The following is a 21,150-nucleotide window of genomic DNA, read 5'->3' on the forward strand; positions in this document are numbered from 1 at the left end:
TGACTCTCACCTGCTCCAGGCTTCTGAAAAACAAATGCTAACTCCGAGGGCTTTGGGTGCGGTGCAGAACGCCAGTACCCCACGGCTCAGCTTGCTGCTGATTCCCCGTTACCTTGGGTATCCTGGGCCTCCCGGCAGCAAGGAATTTGCGTCACTTCAGAGCCCTGGCTCAAAGAGGAGGGCAGGTGGAGGAACCGATGGCCACGCCGTTGGCAAGGCAGCCCAAGGAGGAGGGGAAGAGGAAGTTCTCCGGTCGCTTTCTCCTTGAGAAAGCCGAGGTTTGGCACCAGCTTGGGAGACGTCAGAACATGCTTGCCCAGCTCAGAGACAGGGGAACTTAATTAGCCCCTTATCAGATACTTAGTTCTCACCTAGCGCTTCCTGCGTGCAAGCTTCCTCGAGGCATTGTTGGCAGAGGAGTGCAGTTCACTCCTTTTTAAAACTTTTAAATCCTTTTTTGACCCTGCCATTCGCGTGGCTGCCAGGAGGAGGTCTGTTCTTGTGGACAGACCTACAGCCCTTTGCCGTGGAAGTCTTCCTTCTCTTCCTTGGCAAAGATTCCCTGTGGACTTTTTCAAGTGACTTGCCCTTGCTGCCTCTTGTTGGTCTGTCAGGTGGCAGGTCCCCAAGCCGGAAGAATATTTTTCTGGGGAGAACTCGGTTCCTCTTGGGAAAAATCCCGCTCGCCCAAGTAGCTTGCGGCCTTTGGCCAGCAGAGGGATCCCGAGCCCTGCGAGAAAGGGAAGAGTCCTGTGCCGTACTGCTGCTGCAGGCTTAGAAATCATGGGCAGGGAAACAGCATGTGAAGGTTTAGCTGGTTCCTATCAGCACTCACAGTCTGCTGGCTGTATGAATATTCCCCATCCGTATCACTGGGTAACAAAGTGCTCTCAGTATGGATGAAAATCTTTAGGGCAATGTGAAAGCACAGGATTTTTTTTTTGTGGTCTTTATTGCTTTTAATTTTTGTTTTTACTTGTACTGAATAGTGATTTTCTTTAATCTCTAAAATTTTTGTTCTTGCTGCCTTTTTGTTGTCTGATTTCATCTGAATTCTGTCCCCACCACCGGTGCGCTTCTGTTCGACTCAGGCCTTCGCACAGCAGTGAAGGGTAGGTTGCGCGAGGGAGGGTGAGGGATAAAGCAATTAGAAACTTCAAGTTAGCAAAAAGATCCAAGCAGTGGGATTGACACTTGTCAGTTTTAGGCACTTTGAACACAGAGCGAGGAACAGCGATTGTTACAGCCTGTTCCGTGCTGAAATATTTAGCTCAACCCATCTCGGTGGAAGAGGAGTAATTGGAGGTAAAACGGGACGCGAAGGTTGCGTGTGCTTCTTGTGAACTACTTCCTTGGCCGCTTTATTTCATCTCTTCATCTCTCTCCTTGTTTTTGTGACTCGCAGGAGGGCTCACGAACGGCAGTGGCCGCTACATCTCTGCTGCTCCTGGAGCTGAAGCCAAGTACCGCAGCGCAAGCAGTGCCTCCAGCCTCTTCAGTCCCAGCAGTACGCTGTTCCCCTCGTCTCGCTTGCGCTATGGGATGTCTGACGTTATGCCCTCCGGCCGAAGCAGGCTGCTCGAAGACTTTCGCAATAACCGGTACCCCAACTTACAGCTGAGGGAGATTGCTGGGCACATCATGGAGTTCTCCCAGGATCAGCATGGATCCAGGTGGGATTGAAAACGTTGCGCCGTGGGGAGCTTTTGGGACAGCTGCTCTTTGATTTGGCGTAGCTGGCAGTTTGTGTCACGTCCTGAAGCAAAGGAAAAGGAGGTGTAAAGAGGGAAAGGGGGTGTGAAGAGACACAGCCAAGTAGTGTAACACTCAGACCTTCCTTTTTATAGGCTGGGGACAAGTCCTGGTAGCATGACTCCCCTCTCCAAAGATAGGCTTGCTTGCTTCAAAATTTGCCTGGTTGTAAGACCTTGCTGTGTTACCCTGTTATGATTTGCTTTGCTTAAGATGTTGGGATACAGATGACACGTAGACATAGGTCTCATGACTGCCACCACCCAAGATTTCAGATCCCTGTGATTTAAAGATCTCTGCTCTGTAAGAGCTCAGTGTGTGAGCCTTATGAACGGAGTTGTCTTAACCAGTGCTTTGAGGGCACGTGTGCCAGTGGCATCATACCAACCTTATTTTTCAGGTTTATTCAGCTGAAACTGGAGCGTGCCACCCCAGCAGAACGCCAGCTTGTGTTCAACGAGATCCTCCAGGCAGCTTATCAGTTGATGGTCGATGTATTTGGAAATTATGTTATCCAGAAGTTCTTTGAAGTAAGTCTTCACTCCCTTCTTCGCAACAACTGTTCTTCCTGCTGCCCTGAGGCACGGGATGAGCTCTTAGAAGCCTTGCCGTTTGGCTAAGAGGATGGCTGTCTGTCAGCACTGATGTCACCTCATCCCCACATGCTGCTGCATCATTCCTGTTGGGGTGACTGAAATGGGGGACTCAGAAATTCTTCTGACGAGTAAATCCTTGCTTTGAGAGGTGCAAAAGGTATAGGGATAAATAACAGTGTATCCAGGAGATTTAGAGCCAAGAAGACTTTGTTTTCCCCTTTCCAAGGACGCTGTGCTGAGCTGTCAGTACTCATGTGTTTAGAAACACAACAAACAGCATTCACTGAAAGAAAATGTGTATTTCTGTACAAGGAAGGTGGGCAGACATCCATCTCTGTCTTGAAACTGGTCTGTTCCTTCTACGCTAAGCCCTGGTTATTTACTTATTTTGAATCCAGTAACTTCCTAGCAAGCACCAATCTCAGGGGTTGCCGCATTAGCAAACTGGCACCTCACCCTGGTGGTTGTAGCGCCTTTGAGTCTGGAATTTGTTTCAAACGTGTCAGACATGTCAGAGACAGAACAGACATCTCTCTGTGCCTCTCGAGATCCGTTGAGCTGTGGCTGGTGTGTTTTTCAGTAGGCAGAGTGTTTCTTGTTTACCACTTTGGCATGACGGGACGGGAGGGCTGCTGCGCTGCTTGGCCACGTGAGGGTTTTGTGTCTGTAGTGATCGGTTTTAATCTTTCCAGTTTGGCAGCCTGGAGCAGAAGTTGGCCTTGGCAGAACGTATCCGTGGGCATGTTCTGTCCCTGGCTTTGCAGATGTACGGCTGTAGGGTGATCCAGAAGGCCCTTGAGTTTATTCCCCCAGACCAGCAGGTAATTGTAAGTTTCAATTTTAACTTTTCTTCTTGATGTTTAACGTTCCTTGCTGTTTGGTGACCTGGACTGCAAACTTCTGTTACTCTTGTTTTTGTTTGTGGCTGGTGTTCTTTTGGTTTGGTTTATGGTATGTTTGTTGTGTTTCTTGTGCTTGGTAAGTGTGTGATGTTGTTCTTGGGTCTCGTCGTCATCTCGTTGTCCCACTGAACACTTAATGGTGTCGGTTCTCTGCTAATTCCCTCCAGTCAGGTTACGTAGGCTGGCTGAGGGGGAAATTGTGAATAATAGTGAATAAGGAGATATTTTAAATCCCTTGAAGTAAGCAGTGCCAGAGTTCTACCTTTATTATTATTCACTGAGATATTGCTGCTTTGATATGTGGGTCAATATCCTGCTTTCCCGCAGAGTGAGGAGAATGAGGAGCCCCTGGTTCCTGCTGAGCCAGGCCTGGCGTAGGGAAAGGTGGAGAATAGCCTAAATTCTAGTGAAAGCTCATTAATAAAGCTGTTCCTCTAGGATTTCATTAGCAGTGAATTAAGATGAAAAATATGCTACGCAAGCTAGCTAATAAAGGCGTTAGGAATCACAGTAGAAGAAACTTAATGTGGGTTATTAAGTTAAAAAGCTGAAACAGGATTTAGAAACGCGTGTTGCCTTCAGGTCGAGCCCGAGCTCACCTATTGCCTTAGCAGTATGTGTGGCTTTGGGTAACAGTGAAGGTGTGGCGGCACAAACTGCGGCACTGCTGGTCCAAGGATTTGCTAATGTCTTCTTCTAGAAAGCTGTCTTGCGAGTGTTCCATGTTCCTAAAACGCCCGTTTTTGTAGCAGTAGAAAAAGTCAGTTGTCCAGTTTCGTAGTGTTGTTAAATTACTGAAGTGCCATCCACCCTGTTCCAGTGGTGAAGCTTTCAGCCTGTGTGTTTGTTACATTAGTCATATCTACAACTTCGCTGCTCCATTTCCTTAATTACCGTGTAATATTAGCCTGCATTTGTAAAATCCCAGCAAGTTTTTATCCCAGTGCTGACTCCATTTGAGTGGTGCGAAGCTGATATCTGGGAAGTTTGTGAAGCTTGGACATCTCAGATTTCTTTTTTTATGAGGAGGGGAGCAGACGAGGGAACGAGGGATGCAAAGAAAAGTTGTGTATTGGGGGGAAAAAATCTTAAATTTAATATTTGCACAAGGGTGTCCTCTTGAAGTGAATGAAATAAGCGTTTCATCTTCTTGTAATAGTATTTTTCTAGATGGTTTCTGTAGCACAGCAGGCTTCATCTCAGCTCTCAGCCACTGGAAAGCTTCACTGAGATAACCCAAATACATCGGTGCATCCTTCATGCCTTTCGTGTTCTTTTACCACGTGTAGCAGTGAAAGCTTTGCGTTTATCAGCCGTGAGTCCTGGTGGTGCTTTCTGTTTGTCTTTCTCTCCTCCTAATAGAATGAGATGGTACGGGAGTTGGACGGCCATGTCCTGAAGTGTGTGAAAGACCAGAACGGTAACCACGTGGTGCAGAAGTGTATCGAGTGCGTGCAGCCTCAGTCCCTGCAGTTCATCATCGATGCATTTAAGGGGCAGGTAAGCTCTTAACCAAGATCTAAGTCTCATCCGTTGTGTTCTTATGTTGCTTTGAATACCACAATAGTGACCGTAACTCATTCAAATCTTTGGGAATTAAAATTTTAGCAAGCGTTGGGTGAAAGGGTTATGCAGCAATGTGAGTGAGCCTAGGAACTCTTCGGTCACGCGTCTGCTTGTCATTTTCATGCAGGTGTATCACAGCAAAGCAGCCTTGCAAAAATCTGTTCTCCTGTTACATCTAATATTTTTGATGGGGGAAAAACAAGTCTGTTACTAATCCATCTTCATAGTAAAGGTGGTGAGCAGAGTATTTTGCGGTTTGTGTAGTAAACTTTCATTAAGATATTCTCTGTGAGGGTGGATTATCAGGCTGCTGTTTCCCAATGGTCACAGACCAGGGGCAAAACAAGAGTTTTCATCCAGCAAAGGGCAGTTACTTGTTTTATTCCATTTTTTTTCTTTTTTTTCCTTCTTGGTTTTCCCTCGTGAATTGATGTTCTGGGTATTAATGTGTAGCTGCCTTTATTCTGGTTGTAGTTGGCTTACCTTCCATTACAAAAGTGCTGTTCTGGGTGTTTCCAGCTTCAGCTTAATTGGCTTTGGTGGGGGACTTTGAAGTACTGAGGGTTTTGCCACAGGGATGTGAGGATAGCCTGGGGTTATTGTAGCAGGAACCAGGCTTTATTAGTTTAGCTGCTCCTGGAACAGCTGTGGTAGCGTGGACTTGCTTGGCTGTGTCAAAACAAGCAGGGCTCTGGCTGGAAACTTGCTCAGCAGATCTGCTGGCTAACCTTTAGTTCTGGACCTTCGAGGAGGGAGTTAGGCAAGGCAGAAATACGTCTGGGAACTTGGCTTATGGCACTGCAATTTCTTTGGCTGGCTGTCCCAGTTTCATCTGAACTTTCATGTGCAAGATTAAACTTATCACCTCAAGAATATTTTTTGGTGGTTAATTACTCTTAAAAGTCCTGTTTTCCTGCACGGTTTATTCAAAATGGTTATTAAAAAATTTGTAGACTGTCTATTTGAGTTCAGTGCTTGGATTTGCTATGTTTTTTTTTAATTTATTTTAAGCAAGCAGATAGGACTTCGTGCTTTAGAAAGAAAATTGCACAGCAATAATAAAATGAATAAGGTGTTCTTACCGACAGATTTGATAATCCTCTAGAAATGAGCAAGAAGATTCCTTGTTGTCGCTTCTGCTAAGCACAGTTAAGGCTTTTAAACAAATTTGGGTACTTGAGGAAAATCCGTGTCTGAGCATTTTTAACCTTTCCGTTTCATACCACATTTTCATTACGTAGCTGTAATTAGGTAACCGGCAAACCGTGTGCTGGATTTATTCCTCTGAAACTGTTTTAACACCGCTTCCAATAACGCTTGGCTGTCCAAGTGTTCTTTATATTAATCAAGACACTTTACTGCTTGTGTTCCTGTTTCACGATGGAGAAGCTGAAGCTCGGGTAGGGACGTGATGTGCCTGGGGTCACCCAGGCAGTCCTGGGGCAGCGAGACGTATCCAGCTTCGGTTTACGTTACCTGGAGCTGCGGTGCTGCATGCAGAGCTCTGGAGCTGGCGTTCCCTACCGTGCCCAGGAAAAACCACCGCGCGTTCATTTCATTCAGAAAGGTTTTCAGGACCCACAAAGACTAACAGATGTGTTGCTGCCTGTGCTTGCCTGTCCCTTTGAACGCAGGTTTTTGCGTTGTCTACACATCCATATGGCTGTCGTGTGATTCAGAGGATCCTAGAGCACTGTCTTCCTGAGCAGACTCTTCCCATCTTGGAGGAACTGCACCAACACACCGAGCAGCTTGTGCAGGTCAGTCTGAGGGGATGTGGGGGCTGCGAGGTTTGTGGTTGCTGGCTTTGTATTAGGAAAGCCAGCAGCACATTTGGGACTGCAGCTGTGGTGTTGCTGGGGCTGTGTGAACATAGGAGTTCCGTTCCCGAGGAGGGATGGAAGGGAACGTGGCAGGCAAGAAACTCATTGTCACTAATTGTTCTGGCTACGTGCAAATATCCAGCAGGTATCAAAGTTGGAGTTGGATCCTGTTCAGAAGGGGTTCTTGAAATGTGTTTTTACGCACATCCCTTCCTGCCTGCCTTTCCTCTTCTCTGCAGTCCTTCTGAGAACCCTTTTTTTATTTTAGGGTTCATGCATTGGGGCATGGTGGATCTGACATCAAACAAACCTGTCCTGTATGCTCATACATAGCGTGTGGATAGTGGGAAGAGGTTGGGCATGGAGGTGAGGCATCCAAGGCCTGCCTCTGGTATTGGAGTGAAAAAATACGTATCTCGTGGTCTGAATATAGACACTTTTAGAATATGAACGTAGATAAGAACAGTATCTTGTAGCTAGAACAAAGAAAAATTGAAATGAGCAGAGTATTGGCATTTCATGTTGAAGGAAACTGTTTTGAGCTTTATAATCAGGACAAAGATGTAGTATTTTGCCTCCTGGTGAAAATCTAGGGTGCATGTTTCGGTAGAAGTATAAAGTATTTGTATGATTTAAACAGTAGATGTTTTAATTAGTGTTTAGTCCAAGTTTGTAAGACTTAATAAACGCACATTGGGAACTAGCTTGGTATTAATGGTTCCTGTCTGGATTTTGTCACACGCTTCTGCTGTCTCTCAAACAGGATCAGTATGGGAACTATGTTATCCAGCATGTACTAGAACATGGTCGGCCTGAGGATAAGAGCAAGATTGTAGCAGAAATTAGAGGCAACGTGCTCGTGTTGAGTCAACATAAATTTGCTAGGTATGAATTTGTTTCTTAAAGTCTCCATGCCCCGTGGGAGTATGGACGTGTGCTAGAGTTGCAAAAGTTAGAGGCGGGGTGTAGGTAGGTGAAAGGAGTTGATAAATAACTTTTTGTTTAACAGCAGAATGCTATTTATAACTGCTTAAAAACTGGGATGAGCGACCTGCAAGGTAAGTTTTACTTGTAACGAAGGAGGATGAAGAGGTGAAAGAGTAGTTCAACTCAGGCTCCTGAACTTGACCATCAGTTTGTGTGGTGTGTGTTTTGTTTTTTTAAGTGGTCACTATCCCTTGGATGATAACATTTTAAGAGCGTTTCAGTACCTCTGGGAGGTTGTGTCAAGCCACAAGGGAGCTTAGGGAATCAATGTAGCAAGAGTTCTTTTTCATCCTGCTTTTCTTACGCAACGCCTTGTGGTCCTTTCTGAGATACGTGCCTGAGGATATCCTCGTAGGGAAGCTGAAGCAGTCTGAGGGTGTTAGACCAGGTGCTACAGAGCTAGTCTTGGGTAGAAGCAAAATTCAGGTACCTTAATGGATGTAAAAACTAAGTAATGCTTCCCACATTTGTGAATTCCTTTTGTGTGTGTTTCTATCCATTTGAACATGAAGATTGATGTCTTCAAAGGCGTAATACAATCTTTGCATTGGGTAACATAGTGCTTTAATACTTACGGACACAAGGGAAGTATAACATCAACAAGAATTAGAAGAGTGCGGTCTGAATGCTGCCATTTCAGCCTCTTTCTCCCTGACTTGCTCTTTTTTCTAACCTTCTTTCCAGATGGAGTGTTAATTAGTGTATGGGGTCCCCCGAGCTGAGCGCTAGTTGCGGCAAATCACTTGGTGATTTTATGATTCAGGGGGTGCAGCAGATAAGGCTTGCAAAACTCTTTTCTCTTTCATATATCCTATTTAACTCTGCTCTCCGGAGAGCAGAGACTAGTCGTCTAATATATTCAGGAATTTGGGAAGTTCTTTGCTAAGTTCTTTCATTCCTGAATCATATTTCCCTGTTGTTATAACCTTGGACCTCTGTTCCTGCCGAGCTCCACTACTGAGAAAGCCAAACAAAGAGCAGCGCATCTGCTTTTCTGATGGGCGTGCTGTGAGAACAGACATTGATCTCCACTACAGCATCACTGTAGAGACAGACAAATAAATTTGGGTGAAATAAAACCTGAATTGGTCCTCTACCCAAATTCCCACTCAGATCCTGAGGTCCTCGGACTGTTTGTTTCCCGTTACTCAACTTCTGCACCAGCACATAGGTCTTTCCCAAATGGTCTGCCCTCCTTAGAAGCTTGAGGAGATCTCTTTGGGGTGGAACGAAAAGCCCAGTGGGGATGTTGTGTGCTCACTGCTCGTCCTTTTATTGTTACAGCAACGTTGTGGAGAAATGCGTTACCCATGCCTCCCGTACGGAGCGTGCCATGTTGATCGATGAGGTGTGCACTATGAACGACGGCCCTCACAGTGCCTTATACACCATGATGAAAGATCAGTATGCCAACTACGTGGTACAGAAGATGATCGATGTGGCAGAGCCAGCTCAGCGCAAGATTGTCATGCACAAGGTAAGCAGCTGCCGCCGATTGGTAAGGATACAGGGCTTGAGCTGTAAAAAGTGGCACTGCCACACTGGTTGCAGGGAGAAACTGAAGGCTGAGATAATTGTTTGTGCCTTCAGAGCTTCCTAACAACCCAGGTATTTCAAAGTTGCAGGAAAGTAGTAGTAGGAATATATTCATAATATATGAAATAATGAGATGCCGTTTGGACTTAAAACTAGCTGGTTGCTTCTAGCAATCTTCTCTGACCTAGTAACCCAGTTCCGCACTCATGGCATAGTGAGCGATGATAAAAAAAACGCTAAGACGTCTCCTGTAGCAGTGCCACCAGTTCGGTGCCTGGCGAGGTGCCTTTTCAAAGTCTGGCGATGATGACACACTTGCCCTCTCTGAGAACAGCGTTTGCTAATGAGAGAAGTGTTACATACTCAGCGGAGCTGAGCCAGACCTTGGAGCACCTCAAGCACTAACACGGAACTGCTGGTTGCCTTTCGAAGGGCTGCCAAGCTCTGCCTGTCACTTCGTGTCCCGGCTCTGCAGCGCTGATCAGGAAAGTCAGGTTAGCCGTTCGCATCGTGCTAATGGGGCACGCGTGGTGCTCCTGCAGCTGCTGAGCCCGGAGTCATTAACCGAGTCCCGTGTTTCTTGGGTTTGGATACGTTTTTGATGAGAGACTTCCAGGGATTAGCATTATGCTGCGATGTTGGAGTGTGTAACAGTTTCAGGACTTCCTATTTGTCTAAAATGAAGACGTTTGGGAATTCAGTAAGCGTTGCTGCCAGTCCTGCCTTCCAGGGCTTACAGGGCTGCTCCCCAAGGGCGGGAGGCTCTAAGCATCAGGTGATGTCTTCATTTTCCTGCTTTATAAACAACAAGCATGCAATTGAAATAATCTTCAAGTAGGCTAGTTCTTAGGTTTAGGAGTCACCCAGGGTAGTCATTTTAAACCAAAGCCCGTATTAGTCCAGAAGAAAAATAAATAAAAGTGTACAGTCTCACTGGGGCAAAATGACCTGTAGCTCTGCTAATCTGTGAGGTGTGTGTACATATATTTAAAATCTTTACCGACACGGTCCTGTTCTTGTCAAGCGGAGTCTTTTGAATAATATGCTAATTAGGTTATCAGTGTGGCTGTCAAAAATAGAAGTAGGATGACAGCTAAATAAGACGGGCTGAATGTGAAGGTGTTAGCTACGTTACCCAGCTGAATGAAAGCTTGGGAAAACTGAGTGCATTGCCTGTTGGTTTGGGATTGTAAAAACTGCTCGTGGTGCAAACAAGCAGTTTGCGTTGCGCTTTTAACAGCACTTTCTTCTAAATAAAAATAATCTTAACAATCAGTTCTGTCATTTAAAAAAAAAAAAGGCTTAGAAATGAAGATGAACAAAGAGAGTACTGTCGGACTTGGGAAGTTCTCTGTTCCGTAACCTCAGCGAAGCAGCCTGACCTTCTTGGGAATGCGATGTGGGGAGGGCCGAGACACAAATCTGATTTTTACAAAACTGGTTCTTGAGGTCGAGTAAGAGTTTAAAGAGCTAGTGACTGAGCTGATGAAATAGGATGAGCGCAGGGTGGACTTCCCATGGGAGGCCAGTCAGCTCTGGCTGGGGCAAGCAGTGGTGATGTGTCCACCCCAGGAGCAGGGGGGGAGAGGGGAGGGCTGTGCGTCGTGTTCTGGCTGTTCCTCATCCTGTCTGCAGTTTCCACCGTGGAGTAAAGAGTCTGTTGTAGTTGCCTTATCGGAGGAACTTGCTGGTGGTGTGGGATAGTAATGGTAATGAAAAGAAATGGCTCTTAGGTCTCATTGCTCTGAAGCTGTCCGGGAGAGCTTCAGCAGTGCAAGGATGCTCGTGCAACACAACAGGGGTTTTTCTTGCCCGGTTCTTCCAGTAAAGGTGGCTTTACTCCAGTTACAGGAGTTCTGGTGGAGCTGCAGATGACTTTTACTCTGAAGTAGTATGGCTGCGTGAAGTTTGCTTCCGCAGATCTCTGCTTAAAAATTAGGGGGGGGGGGAGTGTATTTTAGTTGTTAGGTTCAGAAATTAAACAGCTGTTCAGCCCAGGAATGCCGCTTGCCTTTCCCAGTATCTCTCCAAATATACTGCTGGAATTCATCCTGGGAACCCTTTTGGGCTTTGAGCTTTTCAGAAGCTGAGCCCAGAAGGAGGAAGAAGGCCCTGCCGAGTTCGCAGGTTGGCTGTCGCACTCCTCGGTGCTGCTGAAGTGCAGTAAAAGCTGCTCAGCTGCACCGCCCCTTGCAGCGCTTTTCTGTGTTAGCGATCGGTCTGTTTGCCCCTGGGCCAGAGAGGTGGAGATGGGCAGAGTCCGAGCACCCTTGGGAAGCCGGAGCACCCAGGAGTCCTGTCTTGCCAGCTCTGGGCAAAGCCTTACGTTTGTTCATCCGTGAGACGGATTCAGCTTGATCCCGTATTAGGACTCAAGGTCCCACTTGCTTGACCAGGAGTTTCTTCTGGGATAAACCTAAAAAAATAACATCAGCGAGTTAGGAAACGTTGATTTGGCTCACAGCTTGAGGTGATTACAGCAAAAGGCACCCTGCTTACTGTTCGAGGAGTTCTCAGGTCCCTTGTGCGTGGTGCTGGCGGCCGGTGCCGAGTGCCTGGAGCCGCGGACGGGATCGCCGTGGCTGCGGTTCGGGTCACCAACCCCAACCCCCTCTCTTTTGCTTCCTAGATCCGGCCTCACATCGCCACCCTGCGCAAGTACACCTACGGCAAACACATCCTGGCCAAGCTGGAGAAGTACTACATGAAGAACGGGGTTGACCTCGGGCCCATCTGCGGACCCCCCAACGGCATCATCTGAGGCGGCGCGCGGCGGGGCTCGCTGCCAGCAGGCGCTCGCTCACAACCAGCAACCCACCTTGGTCCAGTACAGCTAGAAAACGTTCTGTGGTTGCTAAACTACTAAAAAAAAAAAAAAAAGAAAAAAAAGAAAAGCCTTTGTAAATTTCTTTAATTTTATTATGCATAACATGTACTAATTATTTTTTTTAATTAACTAATTGCCCTGCTGTTTTACTGGTGTATAGAATACTTGTACATAGGTATCAAATGTACATGGAAGGCCACATTTTTGTTCACTGTTGTATCTATATTCCAAATGTGGAAACTTTCAGGGTGGTTGGTTTGAAGAAAAAAAAAAACAAACACGTTTTTAACTCATCTGCCTTGCAGGCAACTTTTTTGCAAATACCTGTTTTTTCTCCTTTTAGTCGAAAGTCAGCAAGAATTTTGAATTTTAGTTAAATGGCACAAAGGATGCCTTTAACGCTGTTTATAAATATATAAAAAAAAAATCAACTTGCTAAAGCTTCAGTTTAAAAAGAATTAAGTTTTTGAAACTTTTTAATTGCTTTTTTTTGTTTTGTTTTTGAGTATAACATGCTAAAGGAGGTAGCTTAGTGGTCGTTTTTGGAAGAAAACGTACACACCCAGAAAGTTTTTAAAGCAAGGGGGCGGGGGGCGGGTGTACTTGTTTACTGCCTACTCAGTTTGTTCTGTTAACATTGAGAGACACAATTTGATTATTTAGCATGAGGAAAAAAAAAATCCAACTCGGCTTTGGTCTTGCTTCTATAAATATATAGTGTATACTTGGTGTAGACTTTACATATATAAAAATTTGTAGTATTTTCTTGTTTTGATGTCTGATCTGTATCTATAATGTACCCTAGTAGTGGAACATACTTCTGACTGTACAATTGTACATTTGTAAACCTCTGTAATGTAAATGTGGAGAAGTTTGAATCGACATAAACCCGTTTTTTGGTAAGAAAAAAGAATTAGCAAAACCTGTGCATTTCAGTGTATATTCACACCTTTTATGGTCGTAGCATATAGTGTTGTATATTGTAAATTGTAATTTCAACCAGAAGTAAATTTTTTCTTTTGAAGGAAATGTTCTCTTTATACAGCCTAGTTAATGTTTAAAAAAAAATGCTTGGTTTTATTTGTCACCTAGTTGAACAGTAGCGATCCTTTCTAAATGTTATACAAAATGATTCAGTTCAAAATAGTGTTTTTTTGAATCTTAAAAAGTAATGTTTTGCTTATTTTGTGACAGTAAGAAACAAAAAGTGCAAAAGTACAGAATCCCCTAGTTTTCCTTACAATCAGAGTCCCTTTTCACCTTGTAAAGTGTGAATCACCTTCCCTTTTTGTACAGAAGATGAACTGTATTTTGCATTTTGTCTACTTGTAAGTGAATGTAACATACTGTCAATTTTCCTTGTTTGAATATAGAATTGTAACACTACACGGTGTACATTTACAGAGCCTTGTGTATATTTCCAATGAACTTTTTTGCAAGCACACTTGTAACCATATGTGTATAATTAACAAACCTGTGTATGCTTATGCCTGGGCGACTATTTTTTGTAACTCTTGTGTAGATTGTCTCTAAACAACGTGTGATCTTTATTTTGAAAAATACAGAACTTTGGAATCTGGCTTTGTGCTTCATTTGGACGCTTTGAGTAGAGCGCCACCGCCACACCTCCCTCTCTGCCTTCGCCTTTCTTTGCAAGCCTCCGGCTCCTCTCTTTGCAACCCTGTGCGGAGAAAAGGGAGCAGAGGGAGCGCTTCGTGCTGGCTTAGTGCTGCTTCCCCCTTCTGGCACCCGTCCCGCTGCTGTCTGGGGCTTGCTGGCCTGCACCTGACCTGTCCTCTGGGGATTTCCAAACCTCTTCCGAGCCCATACGAACTCGAAGCAACCACACCGTCCATCCTCTGGTGGTAAGTTCAAGCCGAACGACCACCTTCTCTATGGAAAGTGCCTCTTCGTCGCTTTTTAAGCACTGCAGCTCTTGCTGAGAGGGGCAGGGAATACTTTTCCCCACTGCCTCTCGTACTCTGCTCGTGCTTCCCTCGGCTTCTGTCATCCTCCCCTCCACCCTCCCCTCTTTCCAGTCCAGGATTGTCAGTCTATGGAGCTGCTACTTGTTGCAGAAGCTTTTTCATAGAGTTTCTTCATATCCTTCTCTGGTTTGGGTGTGCAGGAGGAAGGGTCAGGGGAGCAGCACCGCCAGCTGCGCCCAGCGCTCGGGGTGGGGATGCACCAAGGGTAGGGAGTGGTGCGAGGATCTATTTGGGGCTGCTGAGCACTGCCATGAACCCCGCAGCCCGCAGTTGCTGTTGTGGCTGCAGCTGAGCACAAGCTCGGCTTTCCATGGAAACTTCCCTGACTCCGAGGACCTGGTTCCCCAGGGGCCGCGCTCAGCTCTGCGCCTGTCGCTGGCTGAGCGCCGTTGGGGTTGTTCTTCCTCTGGCACCGCTCCTCACCCCGACCCCGAGGTCAGCAGCAGCTGCTCCCTCCCGGAGCCCTACGAGGTTCTTGTGCAGCTCCTCGGGGTCCTTTATTACCCTAATTAAGTGCTACAAGGCAGCCCTGCGTCTGTTTCCCATCCCCTTTGCCAGATCGCTTCTGGATGCGTTGAGCAGCCCACCCCGAACGCAGATCCCCACAGGACTCCGACCACGACCTCTGCTCAGAGAGAAAATTGGCCTCTGCTTACTGCTGATCTTTCTTCATTTACAAGCATAAAGGATCTTTCCTGCCCCTGCTGCACTTCAGGGGCTGCTGGGTTTTAACCCTTTTCTGAAGGTTGCCATCAGCATCGCTGGAAATCCCGATTAAGTTCAAAGCACTTGTGCAAAGCCCCTGGTGGAGGGGAAGAAACTTCACATTTTGCAGGATTTTTTTATGGTTTTTTTTTTTTTTTTTGATTTAGCATGTTAAAACATTTACAGCTTTGCAGTAGAACGTGCTACTTGTTGTTTCCATCTGAAATCAGCATTTTCAAAGAACTGGTGCCCAGCACAGGCTTCCGTGTGATGGCTTTCGCCTTGAGAACCGCCTGGATCAACCTGGACTCGAAAAGCGCTCTGGGGGCGCAGATGCTGCCGGAAGGGGCGCGCGGGCTCCAGTAACTCCCCTTGTGTTTCGAGGGCCTTTGCTTTTTTTCTGTGTCAAATGCCTGCAGCTTCCCACGCTGCCACTTTCCCATCACCAAAAGGCGGTGCCCGCGTGGCCCAGCAGTGGCTTTAATCACTTTTCACACCCGTTGCACTTAGCCAAGCGCCGGTTTGGCTTTCGGACGCCTTTTTTTGCCGGGTTTGGGGCCCTGCAGCAGCAGCAGCAGCGATCGCACGGAGCCGCGAGGTTTCGGTGGTGCTTGGGCACCGCGTCCCTGCGCTTCGGGAGCTGCTTGAAGAGCACCTCGAAAACGGAGGGGGCTTGGTGCTGGCCCTGGCCCCGCTCCCCAGCACGGCACTGCAGGACTTCGGGAACCGATCCCGGAGGTTTTGGCCTTGCCCAAGCCTGCGGGCTTCTGCTCCACGCCTAGCCGTGGAGGAAGGATGCGGCTGGCGGCGCTGGCACGGCGTGGGGCTGGGCTGGCACGGGGCCCGTGGGTGCTGGTGGTGGTGGGGGTCCTGCTGGGGACGGGATGGGGACCCTGCGGGGGGGGCGGGGGTGGCCCTGCTGCCACCACCGGAGAAGGGACGCGGGGCTGAGGGGTGCAGGAGCCCTGACCCAGCCACTGGGTCAGCCACATCCCACCACGTCCACCCGACCCCATGGGGCCGGCATCCCCGTGGGGCCGGCGTCCCCACCGCCACCGGAGCCACGGTGAGGCCGAGAACTGGGGCCGGTGGCAGCGGCTGCCCCCAGACCCCCTCCGGGGACCCCGCTGCGGTGCAGCCCCCCCTGAGTCCCAGCCAAGCCACGGGGCCAGTGCTGGGTGCTCGCCACTGGGTGCCCACCCCCGGGTTCCCGTCTCTGGGTGCCCACCCATGGGTGCTGGCCCCTGGGGGCAGGGGACGTGCGGTGGGGCCGGGGGCAGCTGCAGGGACCGCGGCGGCCACTGCGGGGCGGTGCAGCCTCAGCGACCGGCTCCCGGCCCCGGCTGGCAGCGATGCATCCTCGCGTTATTTTTTATTATTATTATTATTATTATTATTATTATTATTATTATTATTATTATTATTATTATTATTGCCATTATTGCCATTATTGCCATTATTATCGCTATTATTATTGCTATTATTATTGCTATTATTATCATAATCATCATCCTCATCCTCATCATCCCGTTAATTACTGCACAATTAGGAGGGGCAGCAGGGGCAGCCATGCCCCAGAGATCAGGCTCGGGGGCTCGGCCTCCCCCCCCCCCCCCACGCCTGTTGGTGCAGGAGTGACCCCAGCCAGGGACGTGTCGTGGGTTTTAGCTGATTTTGCCTGATTTCCCCTCTAAACCCAGGTAAGGCCGCTGCTCCCGCCCTGCATTTGTTTACCCGAGCGCTTTGAGTTCAGACGAGGGTTTTGTGATTTTATTGTTTTATTTTATTCAGATTTGCACAGAAAAGGTGCAAAACCCGTTAGGGCTGCCCTATAAGAGAATCTCCTTCGTGTCCTTCCCCTCTGCTCCCACCTCTCCCGGGCCCGTCGGGGTGACCCCGTGTCCCCCTTCGGTGCCAGGAGCCGCCCCACGGCTGTGTAAATGTCCCCACCACAACGTCCCTGCCCTCTGGTCCCACCGTCACCCTCGGTTTGGGAAGGGGACAGAGGCGGGGTGCTGTGGGGTGACAAAGCTGCCAGCATGGTGCCGGGAAGCTGCACCCCCTGTGCCCCTGTTTCCTCTCCCCCACCTACCCTAAGGCGCCCCCGTGTCCCCTGGGCCCCCCCCAATCTGCCCCACGTCCCCCCCATCCCGGTCCCTGCCATCCACCCCTGCATCTGCCCCCAGGTCCCTGCCGTCTGCCCCGTGTTTTCCCCCGTCTGCGGCAGGATCTGTCCCTGGGTCCCTCCTCCGTCTGCCCCTCGCCCCCCCATCTGCCTGTTGAACCCCCCCCTCTCCCCTGAGTACCGGCACCTACCCCTGGGTCCTCCCCCAGCTGCCCCGGGGTCCCTCAGCACCTCCCCATTTGTCCCAGGTTTCCCCCATCTACCCCTGCCCCCCCCACTTCGCCCCATGCCCCCTCTCTGCCCCTGCACCCCCCTCTCTGCCCCCGGGTCCCCCCACTCTGCCCCAGTTTCCCCTACCAACCCCTGTGCCCCCCCAAATGCCCCCATAAGCTCCCCATATACTCCCTGGGTGCCCCCATCTTCCCTATACCCCTCTATCTACTCGCAGGTACCCCCCCACCTACCCGCGTGTCCCCCCACCCCGTGTCCATCCCCATGTGCCCCCTTCCCCCCCCCCCCCAACCACCCCTGGGTCCCTCCCATCCTCCCCATGCCCCCCTTATCTGCCCCTGGGCCCCCCCATCTGCCCCACAGCACCCCTCCTGGGTTCTCTCACCTGCCCCCATGCCCCCCTGTCTACATCTGCCCCCCCCCCATTTGCCCCATACCCTTCCAGTCTGCCCCTATATCCCTCCCCCCGTGCCCACATGCCCCTCTATCTACCCCTGTGTACCCCCATCTTCCCCCATAACCCCCGTGTACCCTCTGGGTCCCCCCATCTTTCCCATACCCCCCTATCCCCATACCCCCCCCTACATACTCTTCGGGCTCCCCCATCTTCCCCCATACCACCCTATATAATCCCTAAGTTCCCCCCTCCCCCCCCCATCTACCCCCGGGTCCCCCCACCTTCCTCATAACCCCCATATATTCCCTGTGCCCCCCCCATCTACCCCTACATCCCCCCTATTTACCCCATACCCCCCCATCTACTCCCCGGCTCCCCCATTTCCCTAGCCCCCCACCTCCCCTGCGCTCCCCTATTTACCCCCCACCCCATATCCCCCCAATCCTCCCCATGCCCCCCCCACCCCCCATATTCCCCCACCCCCCCATTCCCCCCAACCCCCCCATACTTCCCCCAACCCCCTATTTTCCCTCCGCCCCCCCGTATTCCCCCTACCACCCCATGCCCCCCCCCACCCCCAGTTTTCCCCCCACCCCCACCATTCCCCCCAACCCTCCCAATCCCCCCCCCAGCCCCCATTTCCCCCCCAGCCCCCTCATTCCCCCATACCCCTCCGCCCCCAATTCTCCCCCCACCCCCCATATTCCCCCTACCCCCCATACCCCTCCTGCCCCCCATATTCCCCCCACCCCTCCGCATTCCCCCCAACCCCCCCATACCCCCCCGCCCCCTATTCTCCCCCCACCCCCCCATATCCCCCCAACCCCTATTCTCCCCCCACCCCCATACCCCCCACCCCCTATTTTCCCCCCACCCCCCGTATCCCCCCCACCCCGCCATTCCCCCAAAGCCCCCCGTTTTCCCCCCATACCCCCCCGACCCCCCCTCCCCATTCCCCCCCCTATTCCCCCCACCCCCCCATATCCCCCCACCCCCTCATTCCCCCCCCACCCCCCATATTCCCCCAACCCCCCCATCCCCCCCACCCCCCATCCCCCCCCCACCCCCCATATTCCCCCAAAGCCCCCCGTTCTCCCCCCACAGCCCCCCAACCCCCCATCCCCTTTCCCCCCCCATTCCCCCCCGTATCCCCCCCACCCCCCATTCCCCCAAAGCCCCCCGTTCTCCCCCCCCCACCCCCCAACCCCCCCCATCCCCCCCCCATTCCCCCCCCCCCCCCCACCGGGGGGCGGGTCCGGCCCCATCCTCTCTGGGCGGGGGCCGGGGCGGGGAGGGGCAGCTCCGGGCCGGCCGGGGGAGGGCCGGGGAGGGGAGGGGAGGGCGGCTCGGCGGCGGCCCTCACCCGCTCGCACACCGCCTCCCGCGGGCGGCGGCGGCAACAAAGGGCCCGTTCCCCGCCCCGCCGCGCCGCCGCTGCCCCCCAAGATGCCCGCGGAGCCGCCGCCGCCGCCGCCCCGGGGCCTCGCGGTGCCGCTGCTGCTGCTGCTGCTGCTGGGGGGGGGCGCCCGCCCCGCGGCGGTGAGTGGGGGGGGGAAGGGGAAGGGGAAGGGGCACCCCCCCCCCCTCCCCGAGCCCGGGTTGGGGTGGGGGGGGGGTCGCGGATCTCTGTAGGGTGGGGTCCCTGTAGGGTTTGGTTTTGGGGGGGGGGGGCGGTTTTGGGGGTGAGCAGGGGGCAGCGCAATAGCTTCAGGTCCCCCCCTCCCCCCCACCTCGGTGCTTGCCTGCATGCGGGGGCTCTGCAGCCCCCCCCTCCCCCCCGAGGAGCAGCAGCAATACCCCCCCCCACCCCTCCCTCCCCCCCTACAGCTCCCCCCCCACCCCAAAGGATGCTCCCCCCCACCCCAAGGGATGCCCCCCCCTCAAAGGGTGCCCCCCCAAGGCGTGTTCCGCCCCCCAGCGCATGCCCCCCCACCCCAAGGGATGCTCCTTTCCCCCAAGGGTGCCCCCCCCCCCCAAGTGATGCTCGCCCCCAGCGGGGTGCAGGCAGTGGTTTCTTTTTGGGGGGGGGGGCAGGCAGCCGGGGGGGGGGCCGCAGGGTGCGCGGTGGGGGGGGGGCTGCAGGTAGATGCCGTTTGAAGGTCACGGGGAAACGCGCCTTGAAGCCAGCCCCGAGGGGCGGCCGGGGGGAAAAATCCCACCTGTGCCCGCGCCCTGCTTCTGGGGGGGGGCAGAGAAACTTGTGGGGTTTGGCCCCTGCCCCGGCGCTGCCCCCCCCCGCGGGGCTGAGCCCCCCCCGGACCCCAGCGTTTCCCATCCCCGCGCTGGTCCCCCGGAGCCCGGCTTCCCATCCCAGGAGGATTTTCCAGCCCCGCTCCCAGGAGAGGGCTTTTGGCAGGGGCGGGAGGAAGGGCCCGGGGCTGAGGCGCTCCCCGCACCGCTTCGCCACGCTCCAGGCACGCTCCGGCCTCCGTGGGGCCGGGGGAACCCCTCTGCCGGAGCCAGCCCCCGCCGGGCACCCCGTGCCCTGCGCTCCCCGTTACGTGGTTCGGTTATGGGAACGCCCTGGGGAGCCGGGTGGCTCTTGGGGTGGCGGCTGTGGGGCGATGCTGTGCGTGCCGGGTCCCCAAACGAGGCTTTCCCGGCGCGCGGAGCGATGGTGGCACCGTGCACGGCTCGTTGGGGTGTGGGAGGCAGGCAGGGAGGGAAAGAGGCTGCTTTCCCTGCCTTCCCCTTCCCTCTTCGCGAGGGGAAAAAGTCCCAGGGCCTGGCTGCTCGGTGCTGTGCGACCCGCAGGGTTTAATGCCACGGAGCCCGCCCCGCTCCCCCGGGGGTCCCGGTACCCCCCTTCCCGCCGCAGTGGGCGTTTGCGGGGCTGTGGCGGTGGCGTTCGCATCCCCCCGAAGCGGCAGCTGCAACTTGGGCGCTTCCCAGGGGGCCGGCGAGGCTCTGCCGGGCACACACCGAGCCAGGGGTGCGATTTCCCCACGCCAGCGAGCCCCGTGTGCGGCTCCGGGCGCGATGCCGCGCGGTGGCGGCGCACCGGGCATTTATCGCGGTGAATATCACCGGGGAAGAAGGCGTTCGGCCTCCACCCCTGGGGGGCTGGGGGGGGGGGCTCAGGCCCAGCTTTGGGACAGGTCCCGGTGCCCCAGCGCCGCACGGTCCCGTCCCACTCCCATCCCAGCCGAGGACCCGCTGGACCCATTTTTGCCGCTGGGTGCCCGCGGCGGCGAGCGCTGCGTGCGGCCGTGCCGGCGTCTCCAGCACCCGAGGTGGGAGCAGGGGCGGTTGTGTGGGTGCCTCCCGCCCCCCCCCCCAGCCTCGGTGATCTTAATTTCTTCCATTTGGGGATCTGCAGCTGGCGGGTGGCAGTGCAGCCATTTGCTGAGGATAATTAGCGAGGAAGGGCCGCGGGTTCGTTAAACGCGAGGCTTGGAGCTGCCGGGCTGGGGGGATATTCGCCGGGGACCTGGGGGACGCGGAGCATCCTCAGCTGGAGGGGGCCAAGGCCTCGCCGCTCCCCTGCTGCTCCTCGCCGGCACTTTACAGCCGTCTGGTGGCGTTGGGCAAAGTCTCGCCTGTGCCCTCTCCCCTGGGTCTCCAGGATGGGAGCAATGACACCACACAGCTCCAGTGCACCCCAGCCGCGTGTCACGGGGCTGAGAGATGGATTTGGGGACCCCCTTGTGCATAGGGACAGGGTGACGCTGCCCACAAACCTGTCCTTGTGCCGTTGCTGGATCCTGGTCCCCAC

The 21,150-nt window shown here is 52.6% G+C and overlaps 2 protein-coding genes across 16 annotated transcripts in view; both read left to right on the top strand.

Annotated features, from left to right (window-relative positions):
• Positions 1-13,568, top strand: part of PUM1 (pumilio RNA binding family member 1) — a 71,730-nt gene extending 58,162 nt beyond the window's left edge. For 12 of the 15 annotated variants that reach the window (XM_083810421.1, XM_083810428.1, XM_083810431.1 and 9 more), the window contains 8 exons: positions 1,406-1,673; positions 2,153-2,282; positions 3,041-3,175; positions 4,613-4,750; positions 6,451-6,576; positions 7,403-7,524; positions 8,911-9,103; positions 11,792-13,568. In XM_083810421.1, the coding sequence (XP_083666547.1) occupies positions 1,406-1,673; positions 2,153-2,282; positions 3,041-3,175; positions 4,613-4,750; positions 6,451-6,576; positions 7,403-7,524; positions 8,911-9,103; positions 11,792-11,923 (1,244 nt within the window). In that variant the 3' untranslated portion in view covers positions 11,924-13,568. The remainder of the gene's footprint in view (positions 1-1,405; positions 1,674-2,152; positions 2,283-3,040; positions 3,176-4,612; positions 4,751-6,450; positions 6,577-7,402; positions 7,525-8,910; positions 9,104-11,791) is intronic. The other 3 variants (XM_083810430.1, XM_083810423.1, XM_083810425.1) reach the window with 1 other exon arrangement.
• A 5,163-nt stretch (positions 13,569-18,731) lies between these two features.
• SDC3 (syndecan 3) overlaps positions 18,732-21,150 on the top strand; it is a 30,724-nt gene continuing 28,305 nt past the window's right edge. The window contains exon 1 of the mRNA XM_083810436.1: positions 18,732-18,974. Within this exon, the coding sequence (XP_083666562.1) occupies positions 18,882-18,974 (93 nt within the window). The 5' untranslated portion in view covers positions 18,732-18,881. The remainder of the gene's footprint in view (positions 18,975-21,150) is intronic.

This window comes from Anser anser, assembly GCF_964211835.1.
Source record: "Anser anser genome assembly, chromosome: 24".
NCBI classification, from domain to species: domain Eukaryota; kingdom Metazoa; phylum Chordata; class Aves; order Anseriformes; family Anatidae; genus Anser; species Anser anser.